Source organism: Echinops telfairi, unplaced genomic scaffold (assembly GCF_000313985.2).
Source record: "Echinops telfairi isolate 266 unplaced genomic scaffold, ASM31398v2 ScPeMD7_1;HRSCAF=3_0, whole genome shotgun sequence".
Classification (NCBI taxonomy): Eukaryota; Metazoa; Chordata; class Mammalia; order Afrosoricida; family Tenrecidae; genus Echinops; species Echinops telfairi.
Genome location: NW_022103896.1, coordinates 89,003,602 through 89,028,364, shown reverse-complemented (window position 1 = coordinate 89,028,364; position 24,763 = coordinate 89,003,602). Strand labels below are relative to the sequence as shown.

General features: G+C 36.8%; 1 protein-coding gene across 1 annotated transcript in view; it reads left to right on the top strand.

Moving 5' to 3' along the window:
* Positions 1-24,763, top strand: part of CA8 (carbonic anhydrase 8) — a 202,232-nt gene that overhangs the window by 119,528 nt on the left and 57,941 nt on the right. Inside the window, exons 5-7 of the mRNA XM_004697578.2 lie at positions 15,620-15,682; positions 17,520-17,568; positions 18,926-19,038. Of these exons, the coding sequence (XP_004697635.1) occupies positions 15,620-15,682; positions 17,520-17,568; positions 18,926-19,038 (225 nt within the window). The remainder of the gene's footprint in view (positions 1-15,619; positions 15,683-17,519; positions 17,569-18,925; positions 19,039-24,763) is intronic.

Sequence of the window (24,763 nt, the reverse complement as noted above, 5' to 3'; positions counted from 1 at the left end):
TCAATGCTAAGGAGCATTCGGGCTATTCTTTCTCGAAGAGGGATTTGTTGGTTATTCTGGCAGTTCATGGTGCTTGGAGTATTCTTCACCAACATCACGATTCAAATGCATCACTTCTATTTTGGTTTTAATTATTCATGATTAAGCTTTCAAATGCACATGAGGTGATTGAAAAGTTGTATGTTTCATCGTTGCTCCGTTGCACCCTGACTGGCCCGACTCCTCCCTGAGACCCTTCTTCCCCTTCTTTTAATGGAAGAGAAGCCAATGTTAAGACAGATAAAAGTTGATTAAGGTTATATAGCTATTTAACATAGGAGTCGGAACCGGAAACCAGATGTCCAACACTGCAGCCTTGATTCCAGGCTACTGCTTATATAAACTATGACTGTAGAGATAATGTGAACATCACAGTCCTTAGTAATTTAATCTTCCAAATTTATTGATATAATTGGCCTTGCTAAATTTGTGTATATGTGGTATGTCTTTCAGCAGTCTTATGGATAATAGCAACATTATTTTGTAAATACTGTCATGCACCAAAGCCATGTTTTCTTCCTCAGAGGAACTAGTAAGTTCCTCCTGAGAAATTTGTAGTTGCCCCAAAGGGAACCACACATGTAAGACAGTAAGGCAGCAAAGATTTATCAAGCACAATAATTTCAATAACAAATCAGGTCCTTTTGAGAATTGAGGAGGACCCCAGTCTAGGGGTATGACATCTTATAGGGATCAGGTGGTGGGACTTCACTGGCTCATCTCAGTCCTTATGCTGCTTTCCCATCTACTTTTATCCTTGGATCCTGATTGGTCCTAAGTGCAGCAATTCCAGCACAGTGACTGATCTCCTAATCTAAGGCTTGTACTCCTCAATATCATGTGAGACTGTTGAGATGAGTCATTTGGGTCTCTGATGAAACGCAAGTCTCTAACTCTAGCGATCCTAACATTCCTCCCTTGAAGAGACCAGGACTCTGAATTCTTTTAAGATATTTGGCGATGGTTGATCTGGCTACTTCCAACTTAAATGGGACACTGTTAGCTTGTTCTTTCAGCAACTGCTCTCTTGGCTTGCTTTAAACCTGTGAGTTGCCTTGTCCACTATGTGAAGTGGGGTGGGACTGTACTCACTCATCATTATCGTGTGTACATGGAACTGCTGCAGTCTGGATGAGACATGTTTGACCAACCTATTAAAGACATAAGGGCCATCAAACAAAAAGGAAAGCAGGTATCTCATACTGGGTTACAGAAGGGAAGTAATAAGCAGGCCCACCTCCACACCTGGAACCCTGAGTTCCAGATTTCTTAAACTAGTTTAAGGATTTAGGAGGCCCTGTCAGCAAGCTTATGGATTATCTCTCTCAAAATGCAGGATTGATTAGCATAGAACAACACTTCTGAAAAAATGCACAGTGCTTCCTTTTCAGTGGTTAGTGAGTCTAGTGTAGAACACATCATTGTGTTCATGTGGAATGTGTATGTAAATCAAGAGGCAGTTATGTGAGCAGAACAAGGAAATATTGCATAGTTTAAAATCAGGAAAGGTGTTTGTCAGTGTTGCATCCCCTTCGCCATACTCTTTCAATCTGTATTCTGAGAAAATCATCAGAGAAACTGACCTGCATGAAGAAGGAAGCAACAGGGTCGGAGGAGAGTTTATTAACAACCTTCAATATGCAGATGACACAACCTTGCTTGCTGAAAGTGAGGAGGGGCTGAAGCACTTGCTGATAAAAATAATGGATTACAGCCTTCACTATGATCACAACTCAATGTAAAGAAAACCAAAGTTCTCACAACTGAACCAATAGGTAACATCATGATAAATAAGAAAAGATTGAAGTTGTGAAGGATTTTGTCTTGCTTAGATCTACAATCAATGTCTATGAGAGCAGCAGTGAAGAGATTATACAACACATTGCATGAAGTCAGTCTGCTGCACAGACCCCTTTAGAGTGTAGAAAAGCCAGGCTATTTCTCTATGGACGAAAGTACATCTGATCCAAGCCAAGGTATTTCCAATGACTTCATATGCATGTGAAAGTTGGGCCTTGAATAAGGGAGACCATAGAAGATTGATGTGTTTTAATTGTGATTCTGGAAAAAAATATGGAACGTACCATGACTGCCAAAAGGAAAACAAGTCTGTCTTGAAAAAAATATGGCCAGAGTGCTCATTAGAGCAAGAATGGTCAGATTTCATCTTACATATTGTGGACCTATTAGCAGGAAAGCTCAATCCCCGGAGAAAAACACCAGGCTTGATAAAGTAGAGGGGCAGCAAAAGTAGAAGAAGAGATGGATTGACCCAGTGGCTGCAACAATGGACTCCTGCATAGGAACAGTTGTGAGCACCTCCCACTACAGGGGCGTGTTTCATTGTATTATTCATGAGGTCACTGTGGACCTGAACTGACTAGACGGCACCTAGCCACCACATATCAATCTTCACAGTAGCTGTTTATGTGTACAAGCCCACTAGCAATGTTCCAGTTTCTCCAAATCGTCTCGAGCATTTACTGTTTCCTTTTTTTTTGAATTGGGCTATTGTGGATGTAACCATATTTCTTCTTCTTTATTTTTGCTTATAACAATGGTGATATTAAATATTTGTCTTTGTAAGATTTAATGAGGTCATTAAGCAAAATCTTCTCTAGTTTTGTCTTGTGGTGTTTAAGAGAGTTATTGTTTTTTATTGATATATAAAATTCCATAGTATTAATGTACCAGAGCTTGATTATCCATTTCTCTATAGTTGGGGCTTTTGGTTGTTTTTATGTATTTGCTATTGTGAAAATTGTAGTAATAAACATAGGTGTACTTATGTATTTTTGTGTTATATTCTTAATTTCTTTAGGGTATATACCTGTGTCCTATTTCATTATGTTCAGTAATATGTTTATGCCATGTATTAGGGTCCCTATGTCCCTAATTTTACAATGGTGGCATCAGTAATCGTGTCATTTATATTTAGGTCTTTGATCCATCTTGAGGTTGTTTTTCTAGATGGTGTGAGGTATGGGTCTTAATTCATTCTTTTTTCATTCTAATTAATCTGGGCCTTAATTCATTCTTTTTTAGGTGAAGATCCAGTTTTTTATAGCACCATTTGTTTTTTAGTTCTTTATCAATTCTAATCCATTGATAAATCTTTCATTGTACCATTAACATACTGTTTTGATTACCATGGCTATAAAAGTAGGTTTTAATGTCTGGGAGTGAAAGGCCTCCTACTTTGTTTTTATTTTTTAATATTGTTTTAGTTATCCTAGGTTTCTTCTTTTCCATATAAAGTTGGTGTGTTAGGCCGGGTAGAGTAGAGAAACAAATCCATAGACACTCATATGTGTATAAGAAAAAGGTTTATATACAAGAGCAATTGAATATTGAGAAAACAACCCAGTCCATTCCAGATCAAGTCCGTAAGTCTGATATTAGCCTATAGGTCCGATACTAATCTATAAAGTCCTCTTCAGATTCACGAAACACTTGCAATGATGCAGACTGCAGGGTCACAGGCCAGTGGGTTGGAAGTTTCTGGATCCAGTGAGGTTGTAAGCATCTTGGTGCTGGCAGTGGTCTCGATGTGGCTTCTCCGGCTGCAGAGGTCTGGTTGCATTAGGGTAGGTCCATTTGCCTTCTCCAGCTCCCAGGGCATATCGCCATGTATCTTGTCAATAGAGTCTCCAAGGGAGTGAGCTCCCAGAATTCTCAGGAGAAGGCCATGCCCACACATGGGCCTCATTGACTATGACCTGATTGACAGACTAGGTTCCACCCCTTCACTCTTAATCCTCTCAAGTCCCAAATTAGTGCCAGATTATGTAATTACCACAGTTGGTAATTCCTTTTCCCATTTCTTTGAAAAATTCTGTTGGGAATTGGATCAGAATTGCATTGAATTTGTAAAGTAATTTGGTAGTATTGACATTTTCAAAATACTTATTCTGCTGTCTAAGAACATGACAATTTGTTCTATTGGTGTAAATTCCTTTCATTTTCTTGAAAGAGTATTTTGTAGTTTTCTTTGTATTAGCCTTTTATTTCTCTGGTAAGATTTATTCCAAAATATTTTAACTTTCGTATAGTTTGTAAATATTATTGTTCTTTTAATATCTTTTATGAGTTCATCATCTTTTCTATAAAATTATCTAACTTATTTCTCTATGTTGATCTTTTAACCTGCTACATTGCCAAATTTTTCTATTCATTTGAGTCATTGCTTAATTGAATCTTTGGGATTTTCTATATATAGGATTATATCATCTGAAAATAAAAAGATTTTATTTTTTCTATACCTATGTGAATACCTTTAATCTTTTTGATGTCTTATGGCTCTAGCTAAAAATTTCAGAGCTGTAGTGAGTAAAAGTTGTGATAAATGGCATTCTTGTCTAGTTACTATTCAAAGAGGAAATGTTTTCAATTTTTCTTTGTTCATTGAGATGCAGGCTATTGGTTTTGCATGTATGCCTTTTATGTGGAAAAATTTCTCTTTTATATCAATGTTGTTGATTGTTTTTATAAGAAATAGGTATTGAATTTTTATCAAATTACTTTTCTTTCTCAATTGATATAATCATATGGTTCTCCTTTATTTTGTTTATGTGATGAATTATATTGATTGTTTTTCTGTTTTTAAACCATCCTTTGTATATTTGGTGTGAATCCCATTTGATCTTGATGTCTATGGCTGGGTACTTAGCTTTTAAGTTGCTTTTCTGGCTCTCAGGGAACACAGATCTCCTCTTCTTGTGGGACTCCTCCAGTAGGTGCTGAAAATATCGTCCTGTGTTTGTTACCTGGCAATTATAATCCCTCAAAACACTAGTGTGCTGTTTTTATAAACCATTATTGAGAAGTGATTAAACTTAGGACCCACCCTCTGCCAACATTACCTCATTAAAATAATAAAAGAAACCCCTGTTTTTATTAACAAGATTATATTTACTATTACAAGGATTAGGACTTCAGTATAACTCTTGATTACGGCAGAGGAAAAATTACCAGAGATATTTACATTATGGGTCAGGGTAGCAAAAAATAAGTGATATACTCCAATAAGAAAACACACACACACACACACACACAGAAAATATTGAAAACCAGATCTAGCCCAAAGTATATCAGATGGATAGCAAGTGACAGGATTTTTACTGGTCAAGTCAGGTTTATCATTTTGACCTACTATAGTTATCTCTCCCATACTCTCCGTGGAGTAACCAGTTTATTCCTATCCCTCATTTATGGTTAGAGGCAAATCACCGGAGGCTTATTTCCTCTGTAGATCTTGCAAATGTATTTTGGGCTCCCATTGTCATCCACAGACTTCTGCAAACCAGACTCACAATTTAAGCTTTGACACTATTCCCTCCTTCAGCATTGGATTCTGAGGCAGATAAAAACATAGACCCAGGAATGGATTTTGGGCTTGCACCAATACTTACCCTCCTGAAGGAAGCACAAAAGATATGGTGCTATAGCAGTCTGGTGAAGACATTAGATGGTGCCTGGCTGTCAGATAGAATAGAGTCTGGGGTCTTAAAAGCTTGTTTCCAAGCAAACAGCCATCTAAGCAAGATGTCATTTAAGTCCACATGGAAGAAGCACACAAACATCTGTGGCCAAGGATTGCAAATTATATAATTCAGTGGTTTTGGCAGCAGCTTGTTTGTTTTCTGAATGACTTCCAGGCTGTAGGGGCTGAGGTGTGCAATTTATAATTTTTATTTGCTTTTTGTTGGTTGTAAACTCTTTATACCAAAACTTGGCAAATAAGGAAAGGAAATACCAAGCTGAGTTTTATTACAGGACATAGAGAATTAATATTCCTCTCAAAAAATAAAGCCAGTGTATCTTTATAGATAGAAAATAACTAAAATCTAAACTAGAATAAAAACAAGACTCACTGCCATTGAGTCACTTCTGACTCACAGTGACCTTGTGGGATAGGGTAGAGCTGCTGCTGTGGGTGTCTAAGATTGTAACTCTTTATGCGAGCGGAAAGCCTCAGTTTCTCTATGGAGTGGTTGGCGAATTTGGACTGCTGATGGTCAGCAACCCCATGTGTAACCCACTACATCACCAGGATTCCTTTTTATTGATAGAAGGAGCCAGTTCATTACAATATATGCTACACTGTAAATGTTTCAAAATGTAATCCAAATTTATTAAAATAATTTAAGAACAGAATAATACATTGACAGGGAGCTTGCAGAAATTCAAGCTAGTTTCAGAATAAAAATTAAGTGTATCATTTTTGATATCAGGTGGATCTTGACTGAAAGCAGAGAATACCAAAAAGGTGTTTGCCTGTGTTTCATTGACTATTGAAAGGTGTTCAATTTTATACATCATAGAAATTATGGATGTTGTTAAAAATTGGAACCCCAGAATGCTTTAGTGTGCTCACGCAGAACCTGAACATAGACTCAGAGCCAGTTGCAGTCAAGGGGATACTACATGGTTTAAAATGGGAAAAGTAGTGGTTTAGCGTTGTTGCTTTTTAGCATGCGTATTCAATATGCATGCTAAGCAAATGATTCAAGATGGACTATATGAAGAAGAATGCAGCATCACATTCGGAGGAAGACTCTTTAATAGATATACAGATGGCACGCACCTTGCTTCCTTAAAGTGAAGAGGACTTGAAGCACTTTTAATGAAGATCAGAGAATACAGCCTTTGGGGTCGATTACACCTTAATATAAAGAATACAAAAGTCCTCCAAAGTGCACTGATAGGTAATAATCTGATAAATGAGGGGGGAAAATGCCAAGGATTTCATTTGACGTGGACCTACAATCAACACCAATGGAAGTAGCAGCTAAGAAACCAAAGACAAATATACAAATATACTCACATTTCAAAATACCCCATTAAAGTGTTTAAAAGCAAATATATCACTTTGAGGTCTAAGGGGCACCTGACTTAAACCATGGTATGTGTGGCAAACTGGTCAATGAAAAGACAGACTGAGAAGCATAATGGCTCAGCACACAGACTGCAATAATGAGCTCAAACACAGGAATTAGTCTGACGATGGCTCTGGGCTGCACAGTATTTCTTTCTCTTGTAAATAGGGTTAATATGAGCAGAAATAAGACTATATACCACCTAATAACAATAACATTATGTAAATGCAGTCCCTGGCTGTTGCAAAAAGGTAACAGGGTTGGTTGTCAACCCAAAACTTGGTACCCTGAGGCACTCTGGAAGAAAAGCCGGATGATGTGTTTATGGAAAATCAACCATTGAAAATCCTATGGAACCAATTCCCAGTGGAATCCAACACTATGGAGTCTCCGTGGGTTTGAGTCAGCTCCATATCAATTGATCATTCTATGTAAATATTTTATTTCATGCTTTAGGCCACTAAGATTAAGAATAAAATATCCCCCAAACCAAACCAATTGCCACGGAGTTAACCAAGACTCATATAGGACAAATAGATACTGTTTGTCAGATTTCCACCAGGAATTACAGTGGTAATACATCTTCAATAGAAAAAAAATCCCCATGAGTTATAATGTAGAATAATTCCATAGAATAATATTTGCAGAATCAAATTATGAGGCCCTAGGCCTTTCTTCCACTGTGCTGCTGGAAGGTTTGAACTGCCAACTTTTAGGCCAGTAGTTCATCCCAAGCCATTGATGCTTCCTAGACACCTAAAGAATAATAACTGATGACAATAATGAGCTAAGAGGCACCAGACCTTGTTCTAAGTGCTTCAAACCTCTCATCTACTCTGACAGATGTCCACTTTTATCATCTTCAATATATAGATGAGGAAGCTGAAGAGCATAGAGGTTAAGTAAACTTACTCTAGGCTAAAGAGTGGCAAAGACAGACCAGAATCCGGGTGATTCAGTGAGAATGACTTTTCTCCTGAACCATCCATTATATGGCTGTCTGACATTCAACTATGCCTTCATTTTATCAGAGAGGTTATGATATCACAGGAGATGTGGAGATCCTAATTTTAGATACCGGTTGGTTAAACCAACAAAACTAAGATAAATCAATGGAGATCCTGTGATGGATTCAGCTTAAAGTTTAGAACTCACCAGATTATTTGCCTATGGTGTATTCTTTTTTGTTGCTTTAAAAATTTTTTCACTGTAGACAATTTATTTTCTCTAGAGAACTTATCTCAGGAATCACAGACATTTGGAAACTAGTTAAAATCTTAATTATTTTGACTTGGCTAGCCTATTTTATATTGTGTATATTTCTTGTCTTTTTCTTCAATATCTTTTTGCGTAGCATATTTTTTACATGGTTAACATTGAGGGAGATAGAGAATGTGAAAATGTTGTCACATTTCTTCTAAGGTAGAGGCTCAGAATACATCCCACCTTAATCCTGTAACAGAAAACTCTCTCCAAAATGGGATTATAACCGTAAGCATAGAGACTATGATTTATAATACATCACAAAAGGGATTGTTACTAGAAAGATCATATCAAGTAATTGACTATATATCAAGGGCATTCTCCAAACATTTTTGTGTGAGAGAAAAATCTAATGATAGCAAAGATTGCTCCTGGGAGGTTATATGTTATTTTTGCTATTACTCTCTTCCCCTATCCCAGAATCATTGACTGTTGTTTGAAATATGGGTATCAGATTATATTTACAACTTTTAAAATTCAAACTAAGAATGCTTCTTTCTTCTTTTATTATTATTTTTGTGTGTGTGCTGATTTAGAACCTTTATTATTGACTGTAGGTATGTGAAAGTGGTGACAGACATGTAGGTAACGAATAGATAGAGCTTGTTTGGGGAATCTTCATCCTCATTACGTTTCCTGGACAACCGCACATGGATACAGGGTGGGATGTTCCCTATTTCTTTGGCCCAGACAGCTTTATTGAGCCTGGTGTCGATTCGTACGTCTTGTGTTCCTATCTCTTTCATGGCAAACTTTCGAAATCTCCTTGAGCGCCCAAGGGGCACGCTTCTTGAAGTTCACGCCATGGATGCGCTTGTGAATGTTGATGGTGTCCTCTGTGGTCACGACCTCGTTGATTGCCGAACGGCCCTTCTTTTCGGGAGCCACAGACCAGGACGATCACAGACAAGGATGAAGCTAGGCTCCTGAAGCCCAGGAGAGCTGCCCATTTGCTTCTTTATTTTTAATTCTCAAATTTCTTTGGAAATTTTGATGTGTTAAGAACATGTAGTAGCTTTAATATAGGAGCCCATTATTGTGTCCAGGTGCTGTCAAATTGGTTTGTAAAGTCTTATCATTCTCTGTGGAGTGGCTGGTAGATTCTTACTGGTGGGATCTTGTGGTTGGCAGCTCAAAGCATAACCCACTATAGACTTAGGACCCTGTGTACAAGAGAACAAAACATTAAGTCCTGCACCATCCTCAGATTCACCCATGTTTAAAGTCATTATTGTAGCTACGGTATCAATTTCTCTCACTGAGGATGATCTTTCTGACTGAGCCTCTACTTTCCCCAGCCTGGTGTTCTTCTACATGAATTAATTTCTCCTGATAACCTGCAAAATACATGAGATGAAGTGCTGCCTTGCTGACTTCAAAAGGAGCATTCAGGCTATACTTCCTCAAGGCAGACTGGTTCATTCTTCATTCTTTTGGGGGGAGTGGGGGTTGGGGTGAGGCAGGGGTGTGGTCATTTAAAAAAACTTTAACAAATTAGAAAAAAAACCTCACTTTTTTATTCTGAACTAGGTGAGGGTTTGCATTTCAGACCATCAGTTTTGTATTTAATAAAACTACTTATCTAACCTTCAAATAACTTGCCCTGCTTCCTTACCCATTATTTCTTCTAGTCTCTCTCCTGTAGAATACAGAATATTATCTTTCACTTCACCCAGATGGTCGCATGTCTACCAGGCACTTTACCTTACGTCTCCCTCCCCTGGTAACCATCAGTCTTATTTCTTTTGGTATGAAAACCTTTACCTTGATTTTTATTTTCTAAAATTAGTCTTCTTTAGTATTTATTATTTTTTATTGACTAAAGTTCACTCAGTAGAAAGTTCTCCAAGTTCATATTGGGAGGTGCTTCACATTTTCATCATTCTTTAGGGATGTGTAATATTCCATTGTGTGTATGCATCAAAGTTAATTTATCTGTTCTTCCACTGATGGACATTGACATTGCTTCCATCTTCTTCCTTTTGTGAACAGTTCTTCGCTGAAAAATTTGTTCATTTTTCTGATAATCTACAATATAATCAATATTTTTTGCCTCACTATAATTGAAATCAATGAATTCTTTGGTCCTTCGTATTCATTGTTCAGTTTTCACATGCACATGAGGCAGTTGAAAGTACCATGATGAGCCAGATGCACCTTAGTCTTCAGAGTAACTTTTTTTTTCAAAGTTGCTTCAAAGTGAGTTTTTATATATTTTTAAATTTTTTACTCTTTGTCACTTTAAAGAGATCTTTTGCAATATATTTTCCCAGTACAATTTGTTCTCAGACTTCTGAATACTGCTTCCATGACATTTTTGGGCATCCAAATAAAATGAAATCCTTGACTACATCAACCTTTTCTTGTTCATCGTGGTGTTGCTTAAAGCTTCAGTTATAAAGATTTTTGTTTCCTTTGTGTTGAGGTATACTTTACATTGAAGGCTGCATTCTTTAGTCTTCATCAGTAAGTGCTTTAAGTCTCAAGTCTTCCCAACTTTCATCAAGCAAGGTCGTGTGTTTTCTATAGATCACAGATTGTCCAGTTTTCCTCCAAACCTGATGCTGCGATCTTCTTTATAGAGCCCATCTTCTCAAATTATGTGCTCAGTGTACATATTGAGTAAGTACAGTGAAAAAATACACCCTTGATATACATCCTTCCTGATCTTAAGCCATTGTTTCATTTGAATAACTACCTGGGTCTATTTATGAGTTTTTCATTTGCAATTAAAATGAAAAACCAAATTTACTGCAATTGAGTCAATTCTGACTCATAGTGACCCTAGAGCGATTCTATAGGGCAGAGCAGAACTACTTGCTTTATGGAAGTAAAAGGCCTCATCTGTCTTCCACAGAGTGGTGAGTGATTTTCAACTGCTGGCCTTTTGGCCAGCTGTGCAGCATGTAACCCACCGTGATATCAGGGCTCTTGAATACAGTGAAGTGTTCTGGAATTGCCATTCTTTGCAGTGTTATCTGTAGTTCATTATGATCCACATAGTCAAATATCTTTATAGTCAATGAAAGACCAGTAAACATCTTTGCTTTTAGCCCAAACTCATCTGATATCAGCAATGATACTCTTTATTCCATATTTCATATACTCTTCTGACTCCAACTTGAGTTTCTGGCAGTTCTCTGTTGATGTTCAGCTGTAATCATTTTAAAATTATTTTTCAGTTTGGAAAATGTTGAGTATGTTCTTCTCTTTTGTTTTTCTAACTAAAATCCCTTGCATATTTTGTGTTATATAGTCATTCTTTGAATCCCTCCATTGTGGTCTTTTATTTCTTCCTTTTACATTAGCTATTATGTGAGGGGGTACCCTCCCCCCCAAAAATGTTTTTTTCCCCAAAGCTATGTATGTATGTATTTATTTATTTGCAAAACAACCTTCTTAACTTCAAAGTACCCTCCATTACACTGAATACATTTGTCTAATCTGTGATTTCATTCTTGGAAACATTTTTCAAACTCATCTGTTTGGATGGCTGACAGCACCTCCCTCGTTTTTTTTCTTCACCTTTTCTATGTCATCAAATCGCTATCATTTCACGTCCCTTTTCATTCATGGAAACAAAAAGAAGTTGCACGGAATGAGTTCAGGTGAGTAAGATACCTGGGGCAAGAGAGGCATGCTGGTTTTGCACAAAACATGGCTGTGTGAGCATGTGCATTTGCCATTTAGGCAAAACCATTCCTCTGTCTGCCACAAATCAGGCCTTTTTTATTGCACACCTTTACACTACCTTTTCAGAACCTCTATGTCGAAAGCTTGATTAGCAGTCTGGCCTGGTGGAACGAAATCCACTATGAATTGACATTTTCATCCATTTGGGAAGTTGATGGATGTTCAGAATTATGTTTTTCATCAAGTGACATTTCACCTTTTTTGAAATGAGAAAACAACTCCTACACTTGAGTTTTTCCCATAGTGCTATACTTGTGTGTTAGACAGGGTTCCCTAGAGAAACAAAACCCAGACACTTATATATGTATATATATATGGATAGATATATACAGTACGAAGGAATATAACAGCTAATTAGTCCATACAGCAGTACAGAAGGCTCAGTTCAACTCACTTCTGTGGAACAGTTAATATACTGGAAGTCTGTCAGCTCATGAGGGCTACTGGGTCCAAGGTCAAGGAAGCAGACAGTTGAGTCTTCCATAGGACAATGCAGAGAGTCTGGTCACAGGCAGTAAATAGCAGGGCAGGTCACCAACAGTCAGCAGCTCAGGAGCTTAGCAAAGCAGGCCTGGATGGGATATTAAACCCAAACAATGGAAGCTGATAGGATCTGATAGCCTCAAGCTCAATCAGTGTATACACCAACAACTGTGGTGAAGCAGGTCAAGAAGGAACCTCAAGCTCTAGCCACACAATCCATGGGTTGGCTGACCCACAGGTAGTGCAGTTCACAAGTTGAGGCAGAGAACTAGCTAAAGCAGCTGCATGCTGCTCCCATCACCAGAGAGCAAGAGAGAGAGGGGCGGAGCTTGCCGAGCCATTTATCTCTTTGCTCTCCAATCAAACTGTGACCTTATTAATCCCACCTGTTCTTATTAGCCAGGTTGGCACAATAAACCTACCTATAACACCTTGTAAGCTGTGTTCAACATCACAACAGTTTATGTGGCATTTTACAGGAGGAGGAAACAATATTTCACAGCTGCATGCTGTTCTCTTAAGTCGGCCTTCACCAAAAACAAGGTTTGAGCAAAACTGCTTTTACGAAAAAATTCACTGTGACCAGAGAGAAGCTTCCTAGGCAATGCCACTCAGTGCACTAACTCAGAGCGAATTGCTGGATACTTGCCCAGGGGGGGAAATGTGCACTATGAAAGCTCTGCTCAGTGGAGCTTTATCCTATTTATTTGTTTGTTTGTTTTGGGTGCCCCCTCATACATTCAAGAGCAAGTTTCAGAGTCCTTTATGAAATTTTACTGTTTTCATTCTTTCTTGTCTTTTTAATGATCTGTTGGTTTCTTCATATATGTCTTTGATGTAATTTTATAACTTTGGGTCATCGATGTTTGGTCATCAATGTTCAATGTAGTAAATGTATCCTTGAGATTTTCTTTAGCTTCAACTTGAACTTGCATATAAGCAGTTGATTGTTCTGCAGTGGGCCTATTGCCTATTTCTGACAGATGATATTGAGCTTCTCCATCATCTCTTTCCACAGATGTAGTCCATTTGATTCTTCTGTATTTCATTGATGATATCCAGGATCATAGATGCCATGTATGTTGTTGAAAAAGCTATTAGAAATGAATAGTTTATTATTCTTCCACAATTGTGTGATCTCTGGTATGCTATCACCAAAGCCATATTTTCCAATCACTAATTTTGTTTCCTTCTTTTGCATTCCAATTGTCAATAATTATCAGTGCATCTTGACTGCATGTGTGATCAATTTCAGACTACAGAAGTTGGTAAAAATCTTCAATATTCTCCCCTTTGGTATTAGTGTAAATTGGAATAATCATTGTAATAACTGGATTTCTTTTCATGGGAATGAATATTATCCTTCTTTGGAAGCATTGTACTTCAGGACATAATTTGAACTGATTTATTTAATGATGAATGAGATGTCATTGTTCTTCAATTTGTCATTCCTGAGTAGTAGATCATATATTTGTCTCATTCAAAGTGGTCAGTACCAGTCCATTACAGCTAATTAATTCCTATAGTGTTTATAGTTATGCCTTCCATTTCATTTTTGATGACTTTCCATTTTCCTTGATTCTTACTTCATACATTCCATGCTTTGATTTTAATAGATATTTCTGCTGTTTCTATTCAGTTTGACTCATGCCACATCAGAAAATTAGTATCCTGAAACTGTTGCTCCATCCACCTCATTGAGGTTGTTCTTGTTTTGTGGTGGTAGCTCTTCTGCTGCGTGGATGTAGTTGTATGTTGAGTGCCTTCTAACCTTAGAGGCTCATCTTCTGGTACTATATCAAATAATATCTTGACGTTGTTCACAAGATTTTCAGTGGATAATTTTTCAATATAGCCTGTCTTAGTCTGGAAGCTCCACTGAAATATTTTTTTATCATGGGTGACCCTGTTGGTATTTGAAATATGTTGATAATGAAATGTCATGCCAATCCCCTTAGTATGACAAACTGACTGATGAATATTGAGTAAAAGAACATCATATTCTTATTTATCTAAAGGTAAAAATGCCATTAGAGGACTACGTGCAGTGGTTCTCAAGAAGTGCTGTTCTCTGAGGTCAATTGACATAGCCTAGTTGATAAATACAGTGTTCTGCATTTTACTTTAGTGTTTAGCATCTGGAGTCCTAAAAGCTTGGAAGTCACCATCAAAGGTGCATCCATTGGTCTCTACCTGTTTGAATGAAACAAGAGTAAAGAATATCAAAGATGTATTGAAACAATTAGATTATGGATTAGTAGGGCCATATAAATATCAGCCTCCTCAACTCTGAGATCAGAAGAATTAGATGATGTTCAGCTACCACTATCATCTGTTATGAAAGCTATTAGAAGTCCCTAAATAGAGTACAAGAAAAATATGAAGTGAAACTGAAGTAAATGAAAAAAACTAGGCTTACTAGTTACACGGAGACTTGGTGGAACCACTGATACTTCACAACCCTTCAGGGCTGGAACTCAGCTTACTCCCTGGCTCAGTTTTTAGCCATATAATACGTGTGTCCATAAGGGGAACATTAACACTAAGAAAGTGTATATCCTTAGAATCATCAACCAATTGTATCAAGAAGGCAATATTTACTTAAGGATAGTTTGGAAGGATTAGAAATGGAAATGGACAACCGTAAAAGGAAATGGGATAAGATATATTTCACAGTAGAGGCCTTAATAATTAATGATATGACACAAAATAGATATTAGTTGTTGATTTAAAAGACGATTTGATCTGTAACCTTTCACCCAATTTACAATAAAAGTTAAAAAATACACACAGACACACACACACACACACACACACACACACACACACACTGCCCTGAGTTTGTTGCTGTCAACATACTCTTTTCTGAGTAAAAATAATATATTTAAATAATGAGAAAATCTTTGTAGTACTGACCCTTAAATTTCATAAGTAAAGATGGAAAAGTAAGGACATGCAATGAGTACATTTAATTACAAAGATTTATTATTGACAATTTCATATTACAGATTTATATATGATTACAAATGGGGCATAGGAACATGAATTTATGATGGATTCTGAGATGTTTGATATTTAATATTTGATTTACTAATTTATATTTTGACCTTTATTATCTTTAGTGTATGTAAATGTTGTTTTTAATAAAGAGGTCATTTATTTGTTTTCCATGAAGGACTTTCAGGTGAAACTTTGCTTGGCTTATAACGGAGTGAAAACTAAGAATTTGAAATTTTTATGGTTGTGTTCTGTTTTTATTTCAGATAGGAAAAGAACATATAGGCCTGAAGGCTGTGACTGAAATTCTCCAGGATATTCAGTATAAAGTAAGTAATTTTTTAGAAGAACATTATTTAAAAGCAATTGCTCTGTCAGGCACGTAATAGTATGGTATACGAAGGAACTTCAAAAAGTTTGTGGACATTTGCTGCTATATTTTCAGGGAATTTTTAAAGCCCTTCTATATCCATAGGTATATATATTTATCCATCTATCCTGTAATGCATATAATTTTATTATGTCTATTTTTCGCTTATGTATTATACTGTACCTTCCATTGACATTTTAAAGTGAACTTTCTGTTTTTACAAATAAAAAGTTTGTTCTGACTCATAGGCAGCAGCATATAATCTCATGTATTGTGCGTCTCTTGAGATTTGTAGCATTACCTCCTGTTTAACTTTCCTTTGCAATGCTACCCTGAAGTACATCATGTCTCCCAAACACAGCAACGCCAATGCTAGAGATGGCAGCAGTCAGAGGCAAAGGAGAAGGGTTAATTTGGAAGTCAAACCAAATGTAATGGTGTTAAACCAGTGAATGTTATTGCTCATGATTTAGGCATGTCCATGCAACTTTCAAATCATATAGTGCATCCCTTCACAGAAAGTATCCTCAATGTCAAGTGATACCTCACTATATGTGTAATGCAAAGAAGCCACATGATAACAACCCAGAAAAAGAGATGTAGATCACAATGACCCTGTAGTGATAGAGGACAACATCCCTGGGAAGCCCAGTTCAGCCCCCAAAAGTTTCCTTAATCTCATATCGTCATTACATTTGAGCAGGTTTGGGAGGATTAATAATTTGTGGCCACTGAAAATACAGTATAGGCACCGAACTTGCTTCATAGAAATGGATGCAAGGACCCCAAACTCATTTTTAAGTTTATTATGGGGATTAGAGTCTGATTTGCTCTACAAAGATACAAACCCAGGATGTCTTAAGTCAGACAGACAATCACCTCCACTGAGGATCTCTTGGGTTCATATCATAAACAGCAATTTAGGAAAAACCCATGCTAATCAAAAGAAGCTGATGTAAAAGGGGCAAGGACACATTTTGACCAACATTAATTATTCCAATAGGAACAAGATAAGAAAGTCTGTATTTTTTCAGCTGGTAGGACTTTAGTTATTATGGGAAAAGTAAGCTTTTTTCAATGTGCAAAAATTGTACCTGGAGGTAAGGAAGCGATATCTTATGGGAAAATTTCCTTGATTGTATCAGCATCATTTGAGTAGTTCTATAAAAGACATTTTCCTACCATGGTAGCTCTGTCTGCTTTAAAGGCATGAGAAATTTAAGTTACATTATTTAAAATAGTAACCTTGAGTGTCAAATTTTGGAAAGCGATACATTTTTAATGAATGTTGATGGGAATTGAATATTTTCTTCCAACTATTACATGCTGCTCCCTGAATGAGGAAAGTAGAACAGATACTAGAACAAAATCCACATGGAGAAAAGTAAGAATTTGAGAAGCAGCTTATAATGCTAACGAGGTTAGGAGCTGAGATCCAAGCAGGGACTGGAAAATCATTTGAAAATAATCCTCCGAGCCAGGGTTTGAGCTTTGAGGCCCACGTCTCAAGTATGGATATGCTGGGAGCAGAGAAAGTTACTGTTATGGTACACGGTAGACACCACTTGTCAGTTTTCTATCAAGGATTACAAGGATAATAGATCTTCATTAGCAGGGAAAAAAATCCATAGAAAAATCTTATTGGAAGTGTACCTCCAAAGAGACACCCAGACATCTATGCAGATAGGTTGATGCCATCCAGAAGACATTCAATCCAGGCTTCTACTCCTAATGAAATTTTTATGATAATAATTTATAAATTTTATAACATGGAATTTTTTCTTTGCTTTTTTCAGGGGAAAACTAAAATAATACCCTGTTTTAATCCTAACACTTTATTACCAGGTAAGCATTCATTCAATCGCATAAAACAAATTTTGTCTGTGGACATGACCACATTATTTTCCTTAGACTATATATAGGTATATATTATTTGCTAACAAAATTTCTTTATAGTTAAAATTATTATTAGTGTGTACCAGTTTTAGGTTGTTCTAAATATGGGAGCAAAGCTTCTGAAATAACAAACACTTTGCTATTAGGGCCCCTAATCCATGAATAACTTTTCTAAATTTATCCTTTGTAAAAAATTTCACTCTGTGTAAATCACCAGCAAATTAAGACAACTATGACATAGTTTTAAGATTGATCCATGACGTCCTTATAAATCTCTTCCCTGAAATAAAACATTTTAATCTAATTTTATAAGGTTATACTTCTTCATAGTGGCATTTGTACTTGGATTTTATTGTAGTTAAAATATATCTGTTCAGATAAAAATTCTACATAAACTTCTCAAAATATAACTTGAGTTACAGTGTTTTTAAAATAAAATTTCAACTGTCTAAATGATGTGTTGTTTCTTAGTGTTGCAAACAGGGACATAGGTGGATTCATTATATCTTCCACCTTCTACATTTAAATTGTTCTACAGAAAACCAAGTTTTGCTATATTTTGAATACTTTACTTAACCATGAATTTACATAACATAGAGCAAACTGAATTCAGGAATACCTTTTTTGTAGAAGTATGATTTCATATTATTTTGCTGTTTTGCTCACGAACAACCAGCATAGAGGTAGCTAGAACATACTGATTGAAAACATAAGCCTTGAAATCTGTATAGAGTCGAATTCTGCTTCTGCCAATGATTACCTGCACAGGCGAGATACATAACCTCGCTGCGATCTGTTTCCTTGTGTGAAAAACAATGCCAATTATACCTGCCTCATTGGTTTGCTGTGAGAGTTAAATGAATGAACGTAAAATGATTAGTACAGTATCTGGTGTGTGGTATTTAATAAATAATAGGTAGGAAATGGAATCTAATCAACTCTTAAAGCAATGGATTTGGTATGAATCGGCCAGGTACTTGTCTAATAAGGGTAAAAATACTCTGGATATATTTTTGCTAATATAACTTAACGTGATGTATCTGTTCATTCTTACCTCCATCCTGCCATATTGAACACATTGACAGAAATCACTGTGAATACAAATAGAAGTCCTCCTGCTTTTCATTCATTACTTGTGTCCACTATGATTAGTGTAAGAAGACACAAGTGAGGCGCTAGCTTGAAAATGACATTAGTCTGAGTAGGACCACGTGGGCAGTTTTTAGTTTTGAAAATTGTTATTGGAGTCTTCAGGTTTATTAATAATTAACTTGCCTGTTTAATGAATTGCTCCCTCATTGTACAGACCCTTTGCTTCGAGATTACTGGGTGTATGAAGGCTCTCTTACTATCCCACCATGCAGTGAAGGTGTGACCTGGGTGTTATTCCGATACCCTTTAACTATCTCCCAGCTACAGGTGAGCATGCTCGAAATCTTTTGGAATGAAGTTCTGAGTTAAAGGTTGCCAATTATTTCTATAAAAGAGAAACACTTTTTAAAAAATGTTTTAATTCCCTTTAGATCCCTCACATCTTTCCAAATGAAGGTCAAATGTGTTGAGTCAGTGAAAGCAATTCGAAAGTCATGGATGAACAAAATCACATAACATTTTGATCTGTATTTTTAGATTGAATTTATACAGAGTAAATAAAGACCACCGAAATAGCCAAACTTCTGAGCCAAACCCTTTTGTGGCTTTCCTCAGGCGTGGAGGGGAGAAAATTCTTAAAAGCGAAGTGAGAATGCTGGTTACTTTTGGAAGTCCTTCACCAACTTTGTATTAGATCTTACACAGTGTGCCCAGGGAAACGCTGTGTGCAGAGCATTGAGGGATCTGGACATGATGCCCTAGAAAATTCTGGCCTGTTCTCTAGCTCCTCTCTGGTCACCTGTCTCCCACATCCAGCTCCACATACACATGCACTGCTTCAAGAAGGGCCAGGCACTGGGATAAATAATCACTACCATGAGAACTCATAAACCACGACACTACTGAAGCATTGTTTGTTTAAAGCCTGATTTTGGTATTACTGCAAAAGAGGTGTTTTAGTGTCTCTTGTCTTGTAAAGATCCACCTAAGAGATGCTTCCCATACAAGTTCTTAGGTGGTACAAATGGTTGATATGCTCAGCAGCTCACTGAAATGTTGGTTTGAGTCCACTTAGAGACACTTTTGAAGAAAGGTGTGGTGATCTCCTTCCAAAATATCAGCCATTCAAAAGTGTGCATGTCACTTTGCTCTGACACACATGGGTCACTTTGACTCGCCGTTGAGAGCAGCACTAGGATTGGCATAATTTCCCTCTATGATCAATCTCAGAGGGCTGGACAGTGCTCTAAAACAGGCCAAGTGCTCTTCAGTGGCTTTTTATAAACTTCTTTTATATGGCCTACAATTTCCTGAAGCAGCAAGTTTACTAACTGTTCAGGAAAACCTCCTTTTGTTTGTCTTGTAATCTTCCAATTCTGTCTTTAAATTTAAGAGTTTATGTTTAATTCTGTGTTTCTAGGGATTAATTTAAGACATTCCCCAGCTTTGATTCTTCTTTGGACTTTTATATTCTAAATATGAAGAGTCTTCATTGCTTTATTTATTCAGTCATCTATGTTTACAAGAAGTTATTCCTGAGTGCCAACAGGGCACAGAAGATACAGAGATTAATGACAACACAATCTTGAATTTTTCTTGTAGGAGTTGGGGAAGAAGATAAGTATGCAGACAAGTATGATACATTGTAGTAAGTAAGGTGCTCCAGAAACATAAAGAGAGAGTCCAGCCCCATCTAGGCAGCCCATGGAATAGCTCCTGGATCATATTAGGAGTTAATTTGATGAAGGAGAAGGATAATTTAGAAATTTCCATCTAAATTTCTAAATTTAAGAATGTGTTATTATTAGGAAATGTTGAGTAGGTTTTGAATAATATTATATACATTTGGGATTTAACAGCAAAAGATGATAGCTACACTAGTAGATGATCCTCAAAATAACTGAGTTATAGTTGAATTTCTCTCACATAAGATCTAGTATATGTTTTTCTGATAAGTGGTGTGGGCTGCTCTATGTGCTGTCTATTCATGGAACCAGTTTGCAAGAAGCTCAGCAATCAACAGCACAATCACGTTCAGGGATTCTGTGACTGTGGACATGCAGCCAGCAGAGAGTGGAAGACCATGGAGGATCACAGTAGTTTTTCAAGAAACAGTTTTAGAAAGGGTGACTATCAGTTAAGCTTCCTTTCTCCTCGGCTGGAATTCAGCTCTGTGGACACACCTCACTGTAGAAAGCTGGAAGTGTACATTGGTTTCATGTCCAAGAAGTAGGTTAAATGGATGAAATAATCACATCAGCTGGAGAGTGTGGTAATAATTTCTTTTATAGGAATTAACACCAGACAAGACCTAAAGAGTTGGAGATTAAGATTTCTCAAATGTGCAATTCTTCCACAGTGCTATTCTGCCCCATTTCCCCCATGCAACTCAAACTAGTGTAATTTTCTCACTTTTGGGGGAACTATAACCATTAAACAAGTTTAAGTAACACAGTGTCCTAAATATTAGAAAGCTCAAGTTAACAAAGAAGAAGAAGACGAAGAAAGAAAAATCAGCTGGAGTGTTAGGTTTGGAAATGAGATTCCAGGAACAGTAATAAAATTACCAAATTTCATCAAGTTTGACATTATAAATTACAAGACACATCTCAATTTCAGAGATTCATAAAATGTGGAAGACTACTTAGAATTGATGAAATCGTTTTTTGATGGTAGATTTGTAGATATGTAAATGTTGTTGTCGGTAGGCGTCATCTAGTCAGGTCCTGCTCCGAGCGACAACTTTGTGCAACAGAATGACATTGCTTCGTCCTGTGGCCTCCTCACAGCTGTTCTTGTGTTTGGTCTCCTGGATGCAGCCACTGCGCCAGTTTATCTTATAGAAGGTCTTCCTCTTTCTCATTGCCCCAGCTACGGTAGTTTACCAAGCACCATGACTTCTTCCAGGGCCTGGAGGAAAGATCAATTAGAAAGAGGGAGCAATAATTGTAGACCTGGTTTTCATTTCCCATAGTTGTCCTGAGAGCACCATCGAGTGGATAGCCTAAAAGAACAGAAGTGGATTGTCTGCTGGAGGGCCGGGGCTCGTTCAGTACTTCTGAGGGCTCAGAGGGAATAGATGTGCGTCTCTCTTAGATTCTGGAAATGACCAACAAGCCTTTGCATTTCTTCTCTTGTAGAAGCACCATTGGCATCTCAGTCTTTGTCTTTCCTTGGCTTCCTTCTCCCTGTCTCCTCTTCTATTTTATTGGATTAGAACCTGCTTTATTTTGTTACACTTCACATTAGTCTAATGACATCTTCAAAGACCCGGTTTTGGTATTAGGTCATGTTCATAGGTTTAAGGTGTTAAGATTTCAACACATCTATTTTGAGAAAAATAATTCTATCTAGAATAAATAGAAAGTTAGATGATGGGGTAGAAGAAAATGAACAAAGAAATTAAAACAAGACTGTAGTAGTATATGAAAGGTCCACGCAGTACAGAAAAGCACACACATATAAATAGATTGTTAAGTACAATTTGCTTTTGATTCTCTTATTTCACCAGTATCACAAGTAATTATGTTATTCTAACTCACTTATTGTCACTGTTTGAAGATAAAGCTATGAAAGCACTGACTTTATGAGTGATGTTCCTCTTTTGACATGATTGCATATAGTGCATGAGTCACGATAATTCTTTAGAACTGTCCCTAAAATCACTTAATACCAAATAATATACCCTGAAAATTAACTCTCTGAAGACACTCATTCAAAAACCAGCCTTAAAGCTGAATTTTTAGTAGACTCAGAATTGTGAATCATTGAAGATCAAAATAAACGTGGTATGAAAATTGGAGTGCTAATGTTCAGAGAATAGATGCTGTTCAATTTTGCTGCTCTCAGAAGGATAATGTCTCACTGGAAGTGTTGGATCTCTGTTTTCTCTTTTAAAAAGTTTTAAAGGCTACTTTGGATAGAGCAGAATCACAAGTCAATGCAACTTGGGTACAGATGTGTGTGACAATGATGGCCTCATACTGTCCTGACCTTTGGATTTTGTTGGAAGCTCTTATGCTGAAATATTTATCTCATTTATCATCATCTTTTCTTTCAGCAGTCGCTGGAACTGGCTTTTAGTGTGCACTTGAATCCACTTGAAGTTATGAAAGGGTTTTGAGAGGTGGTTTCAGGAAAATCAGCATTTCAGAAAGACTTGCTGTTCCATCAGTCTGTTGCTGCATGATGTCTATAAAGTATTGCTGTAGTCAGAGAAAGACATGTCTTGTGAAACAGGTTTCTCTGAGAACATAGTGATTAGCGATCATCTGGCTCATCTTTCCTAGAAGAAGCTGTTTTCACAGAAGATGCTAAGTTGGGCCTTAGCAATTTATCTTCTGTTCAGAATATGTAAATATACATTTTGCCTTGCATTAAAAAAACTTCAAATTCAGCAAAATACTGGCTATTTCTTACACAGCACCTAGGCAGTAAAGTTTCTAGCCCATATTGCTCATTAACAGTTCTGCCAATATTACATATGATTCCACATCAAGTGTACGCCAGGAGAGATGATTGCATATTATCTCCGATGCCTTTCAGTTATTTTTGCATCGAAAAACATAATGGCATTTTTTATCTCCAATACTAACATTTTTGTTTGACTTTATAAGAAATTGTGTGATAATATTATTTATATGAGTACCAGTATTTATTGTACATTTCCTATGTGCCAGGTATTATGCTGAGTGTTTTTCATTAAATATCTGTATTTATTCCTACACAATCCTTGTGAAGATTGTTATTGTGTCTGTTATCCATATGTGAAAATTGGGGTTTGAGGAGGTGAAGTAAATTTGGCCACATGGTAACAGAATTGGGATTACCATCCTGGTCTCCTGATAGAGTTCACAACCTTAAGCACCACATCCTTCCTTTAGAAAAGACATAGCGTTTTCTAACAAATCAGGCAGCTTTTAGAGACTTTAAACTCATTAAAGTCTCTAATTAAACACATTCCACAAATAATTTTAGGGGTTCTCAGGTAATCTAAACCTCTAGAAATTTTTCAAAGGACGCACAATAGCAACTACCTGTATTCCTTCTGAAACTCTAACACAGTCTAATGAAGACAATGGCATAGATTGAACAGTGCCAATGCCTGTCTGACTGGCTTCTCTATAAAAATTACCCAGTGAGGATCATAAAGAAAACAGGACAAGCCTGCAATCCATCTGTAGAGTACCTATGTGGATTAAGGCTCTTCAGGTTACTCAAACAGCCTTAGTATCAGACAGAGATTATTGAAAACTTGGTTATGGTAGATTAAGTATAGTATATAGTATAATATGCTACCTGATAATTTGTCCTCCGTCGATCCATTCTGGGTTTGTATAGGTTTAAATATTTCTTGTTTGTTTCTCGACAGAGGTTTTCTCTCTGGGCTCTTTTAATATTGCCAGCAGTGTTTGTTTGTTTTTAATCTTTCTTGCGTATACAGGCACACCAATTATTTTTTCATTGTTGTTGTTGTTGGTATGTTTCCCAGTTTATGAAGGATAGAAGGAACAGAAGTATAGAGACATTAATTGATGTAATAGCCTATAGGGATATGGAGGGTGGGGGGAGATTGAGGGGAATTGGGGAGCAAATAATGAATAGGGGAGCGGGGAGGATACATGAGAACTGATTGTGGCAATGTATATACAATGTTTTATATATGACTGAACTATGGAAGTGTATGATATATGAATTATACCTCAATAAAACTATTGGAAAAAAATAAAAAGAGTGTGGTGAGAATATGGTAGATCCACACTATTCAGATTACATTTGATCAATATTCTGGGTCACAGACACATATAAATAATACTGATTTGACTAGAATTTATGAAGAAGTAGCTGTGAGTTGGGAGAAATGCAGGTGGGCTTGCAATTATCAGATATTTGCCCCTATATAATTTGGAAATGTTACTTTCACTAAGTTTCAGTTTCTTCTGGGTAAGGAATGAAGGAGGTCTGTTTAATATGGCAGTGTAGCATTTGAATGAAATAACAGAGCATGAACCTTGTGGTAAATAAATTGATAGGTGAACTTCCTTATTGCTTG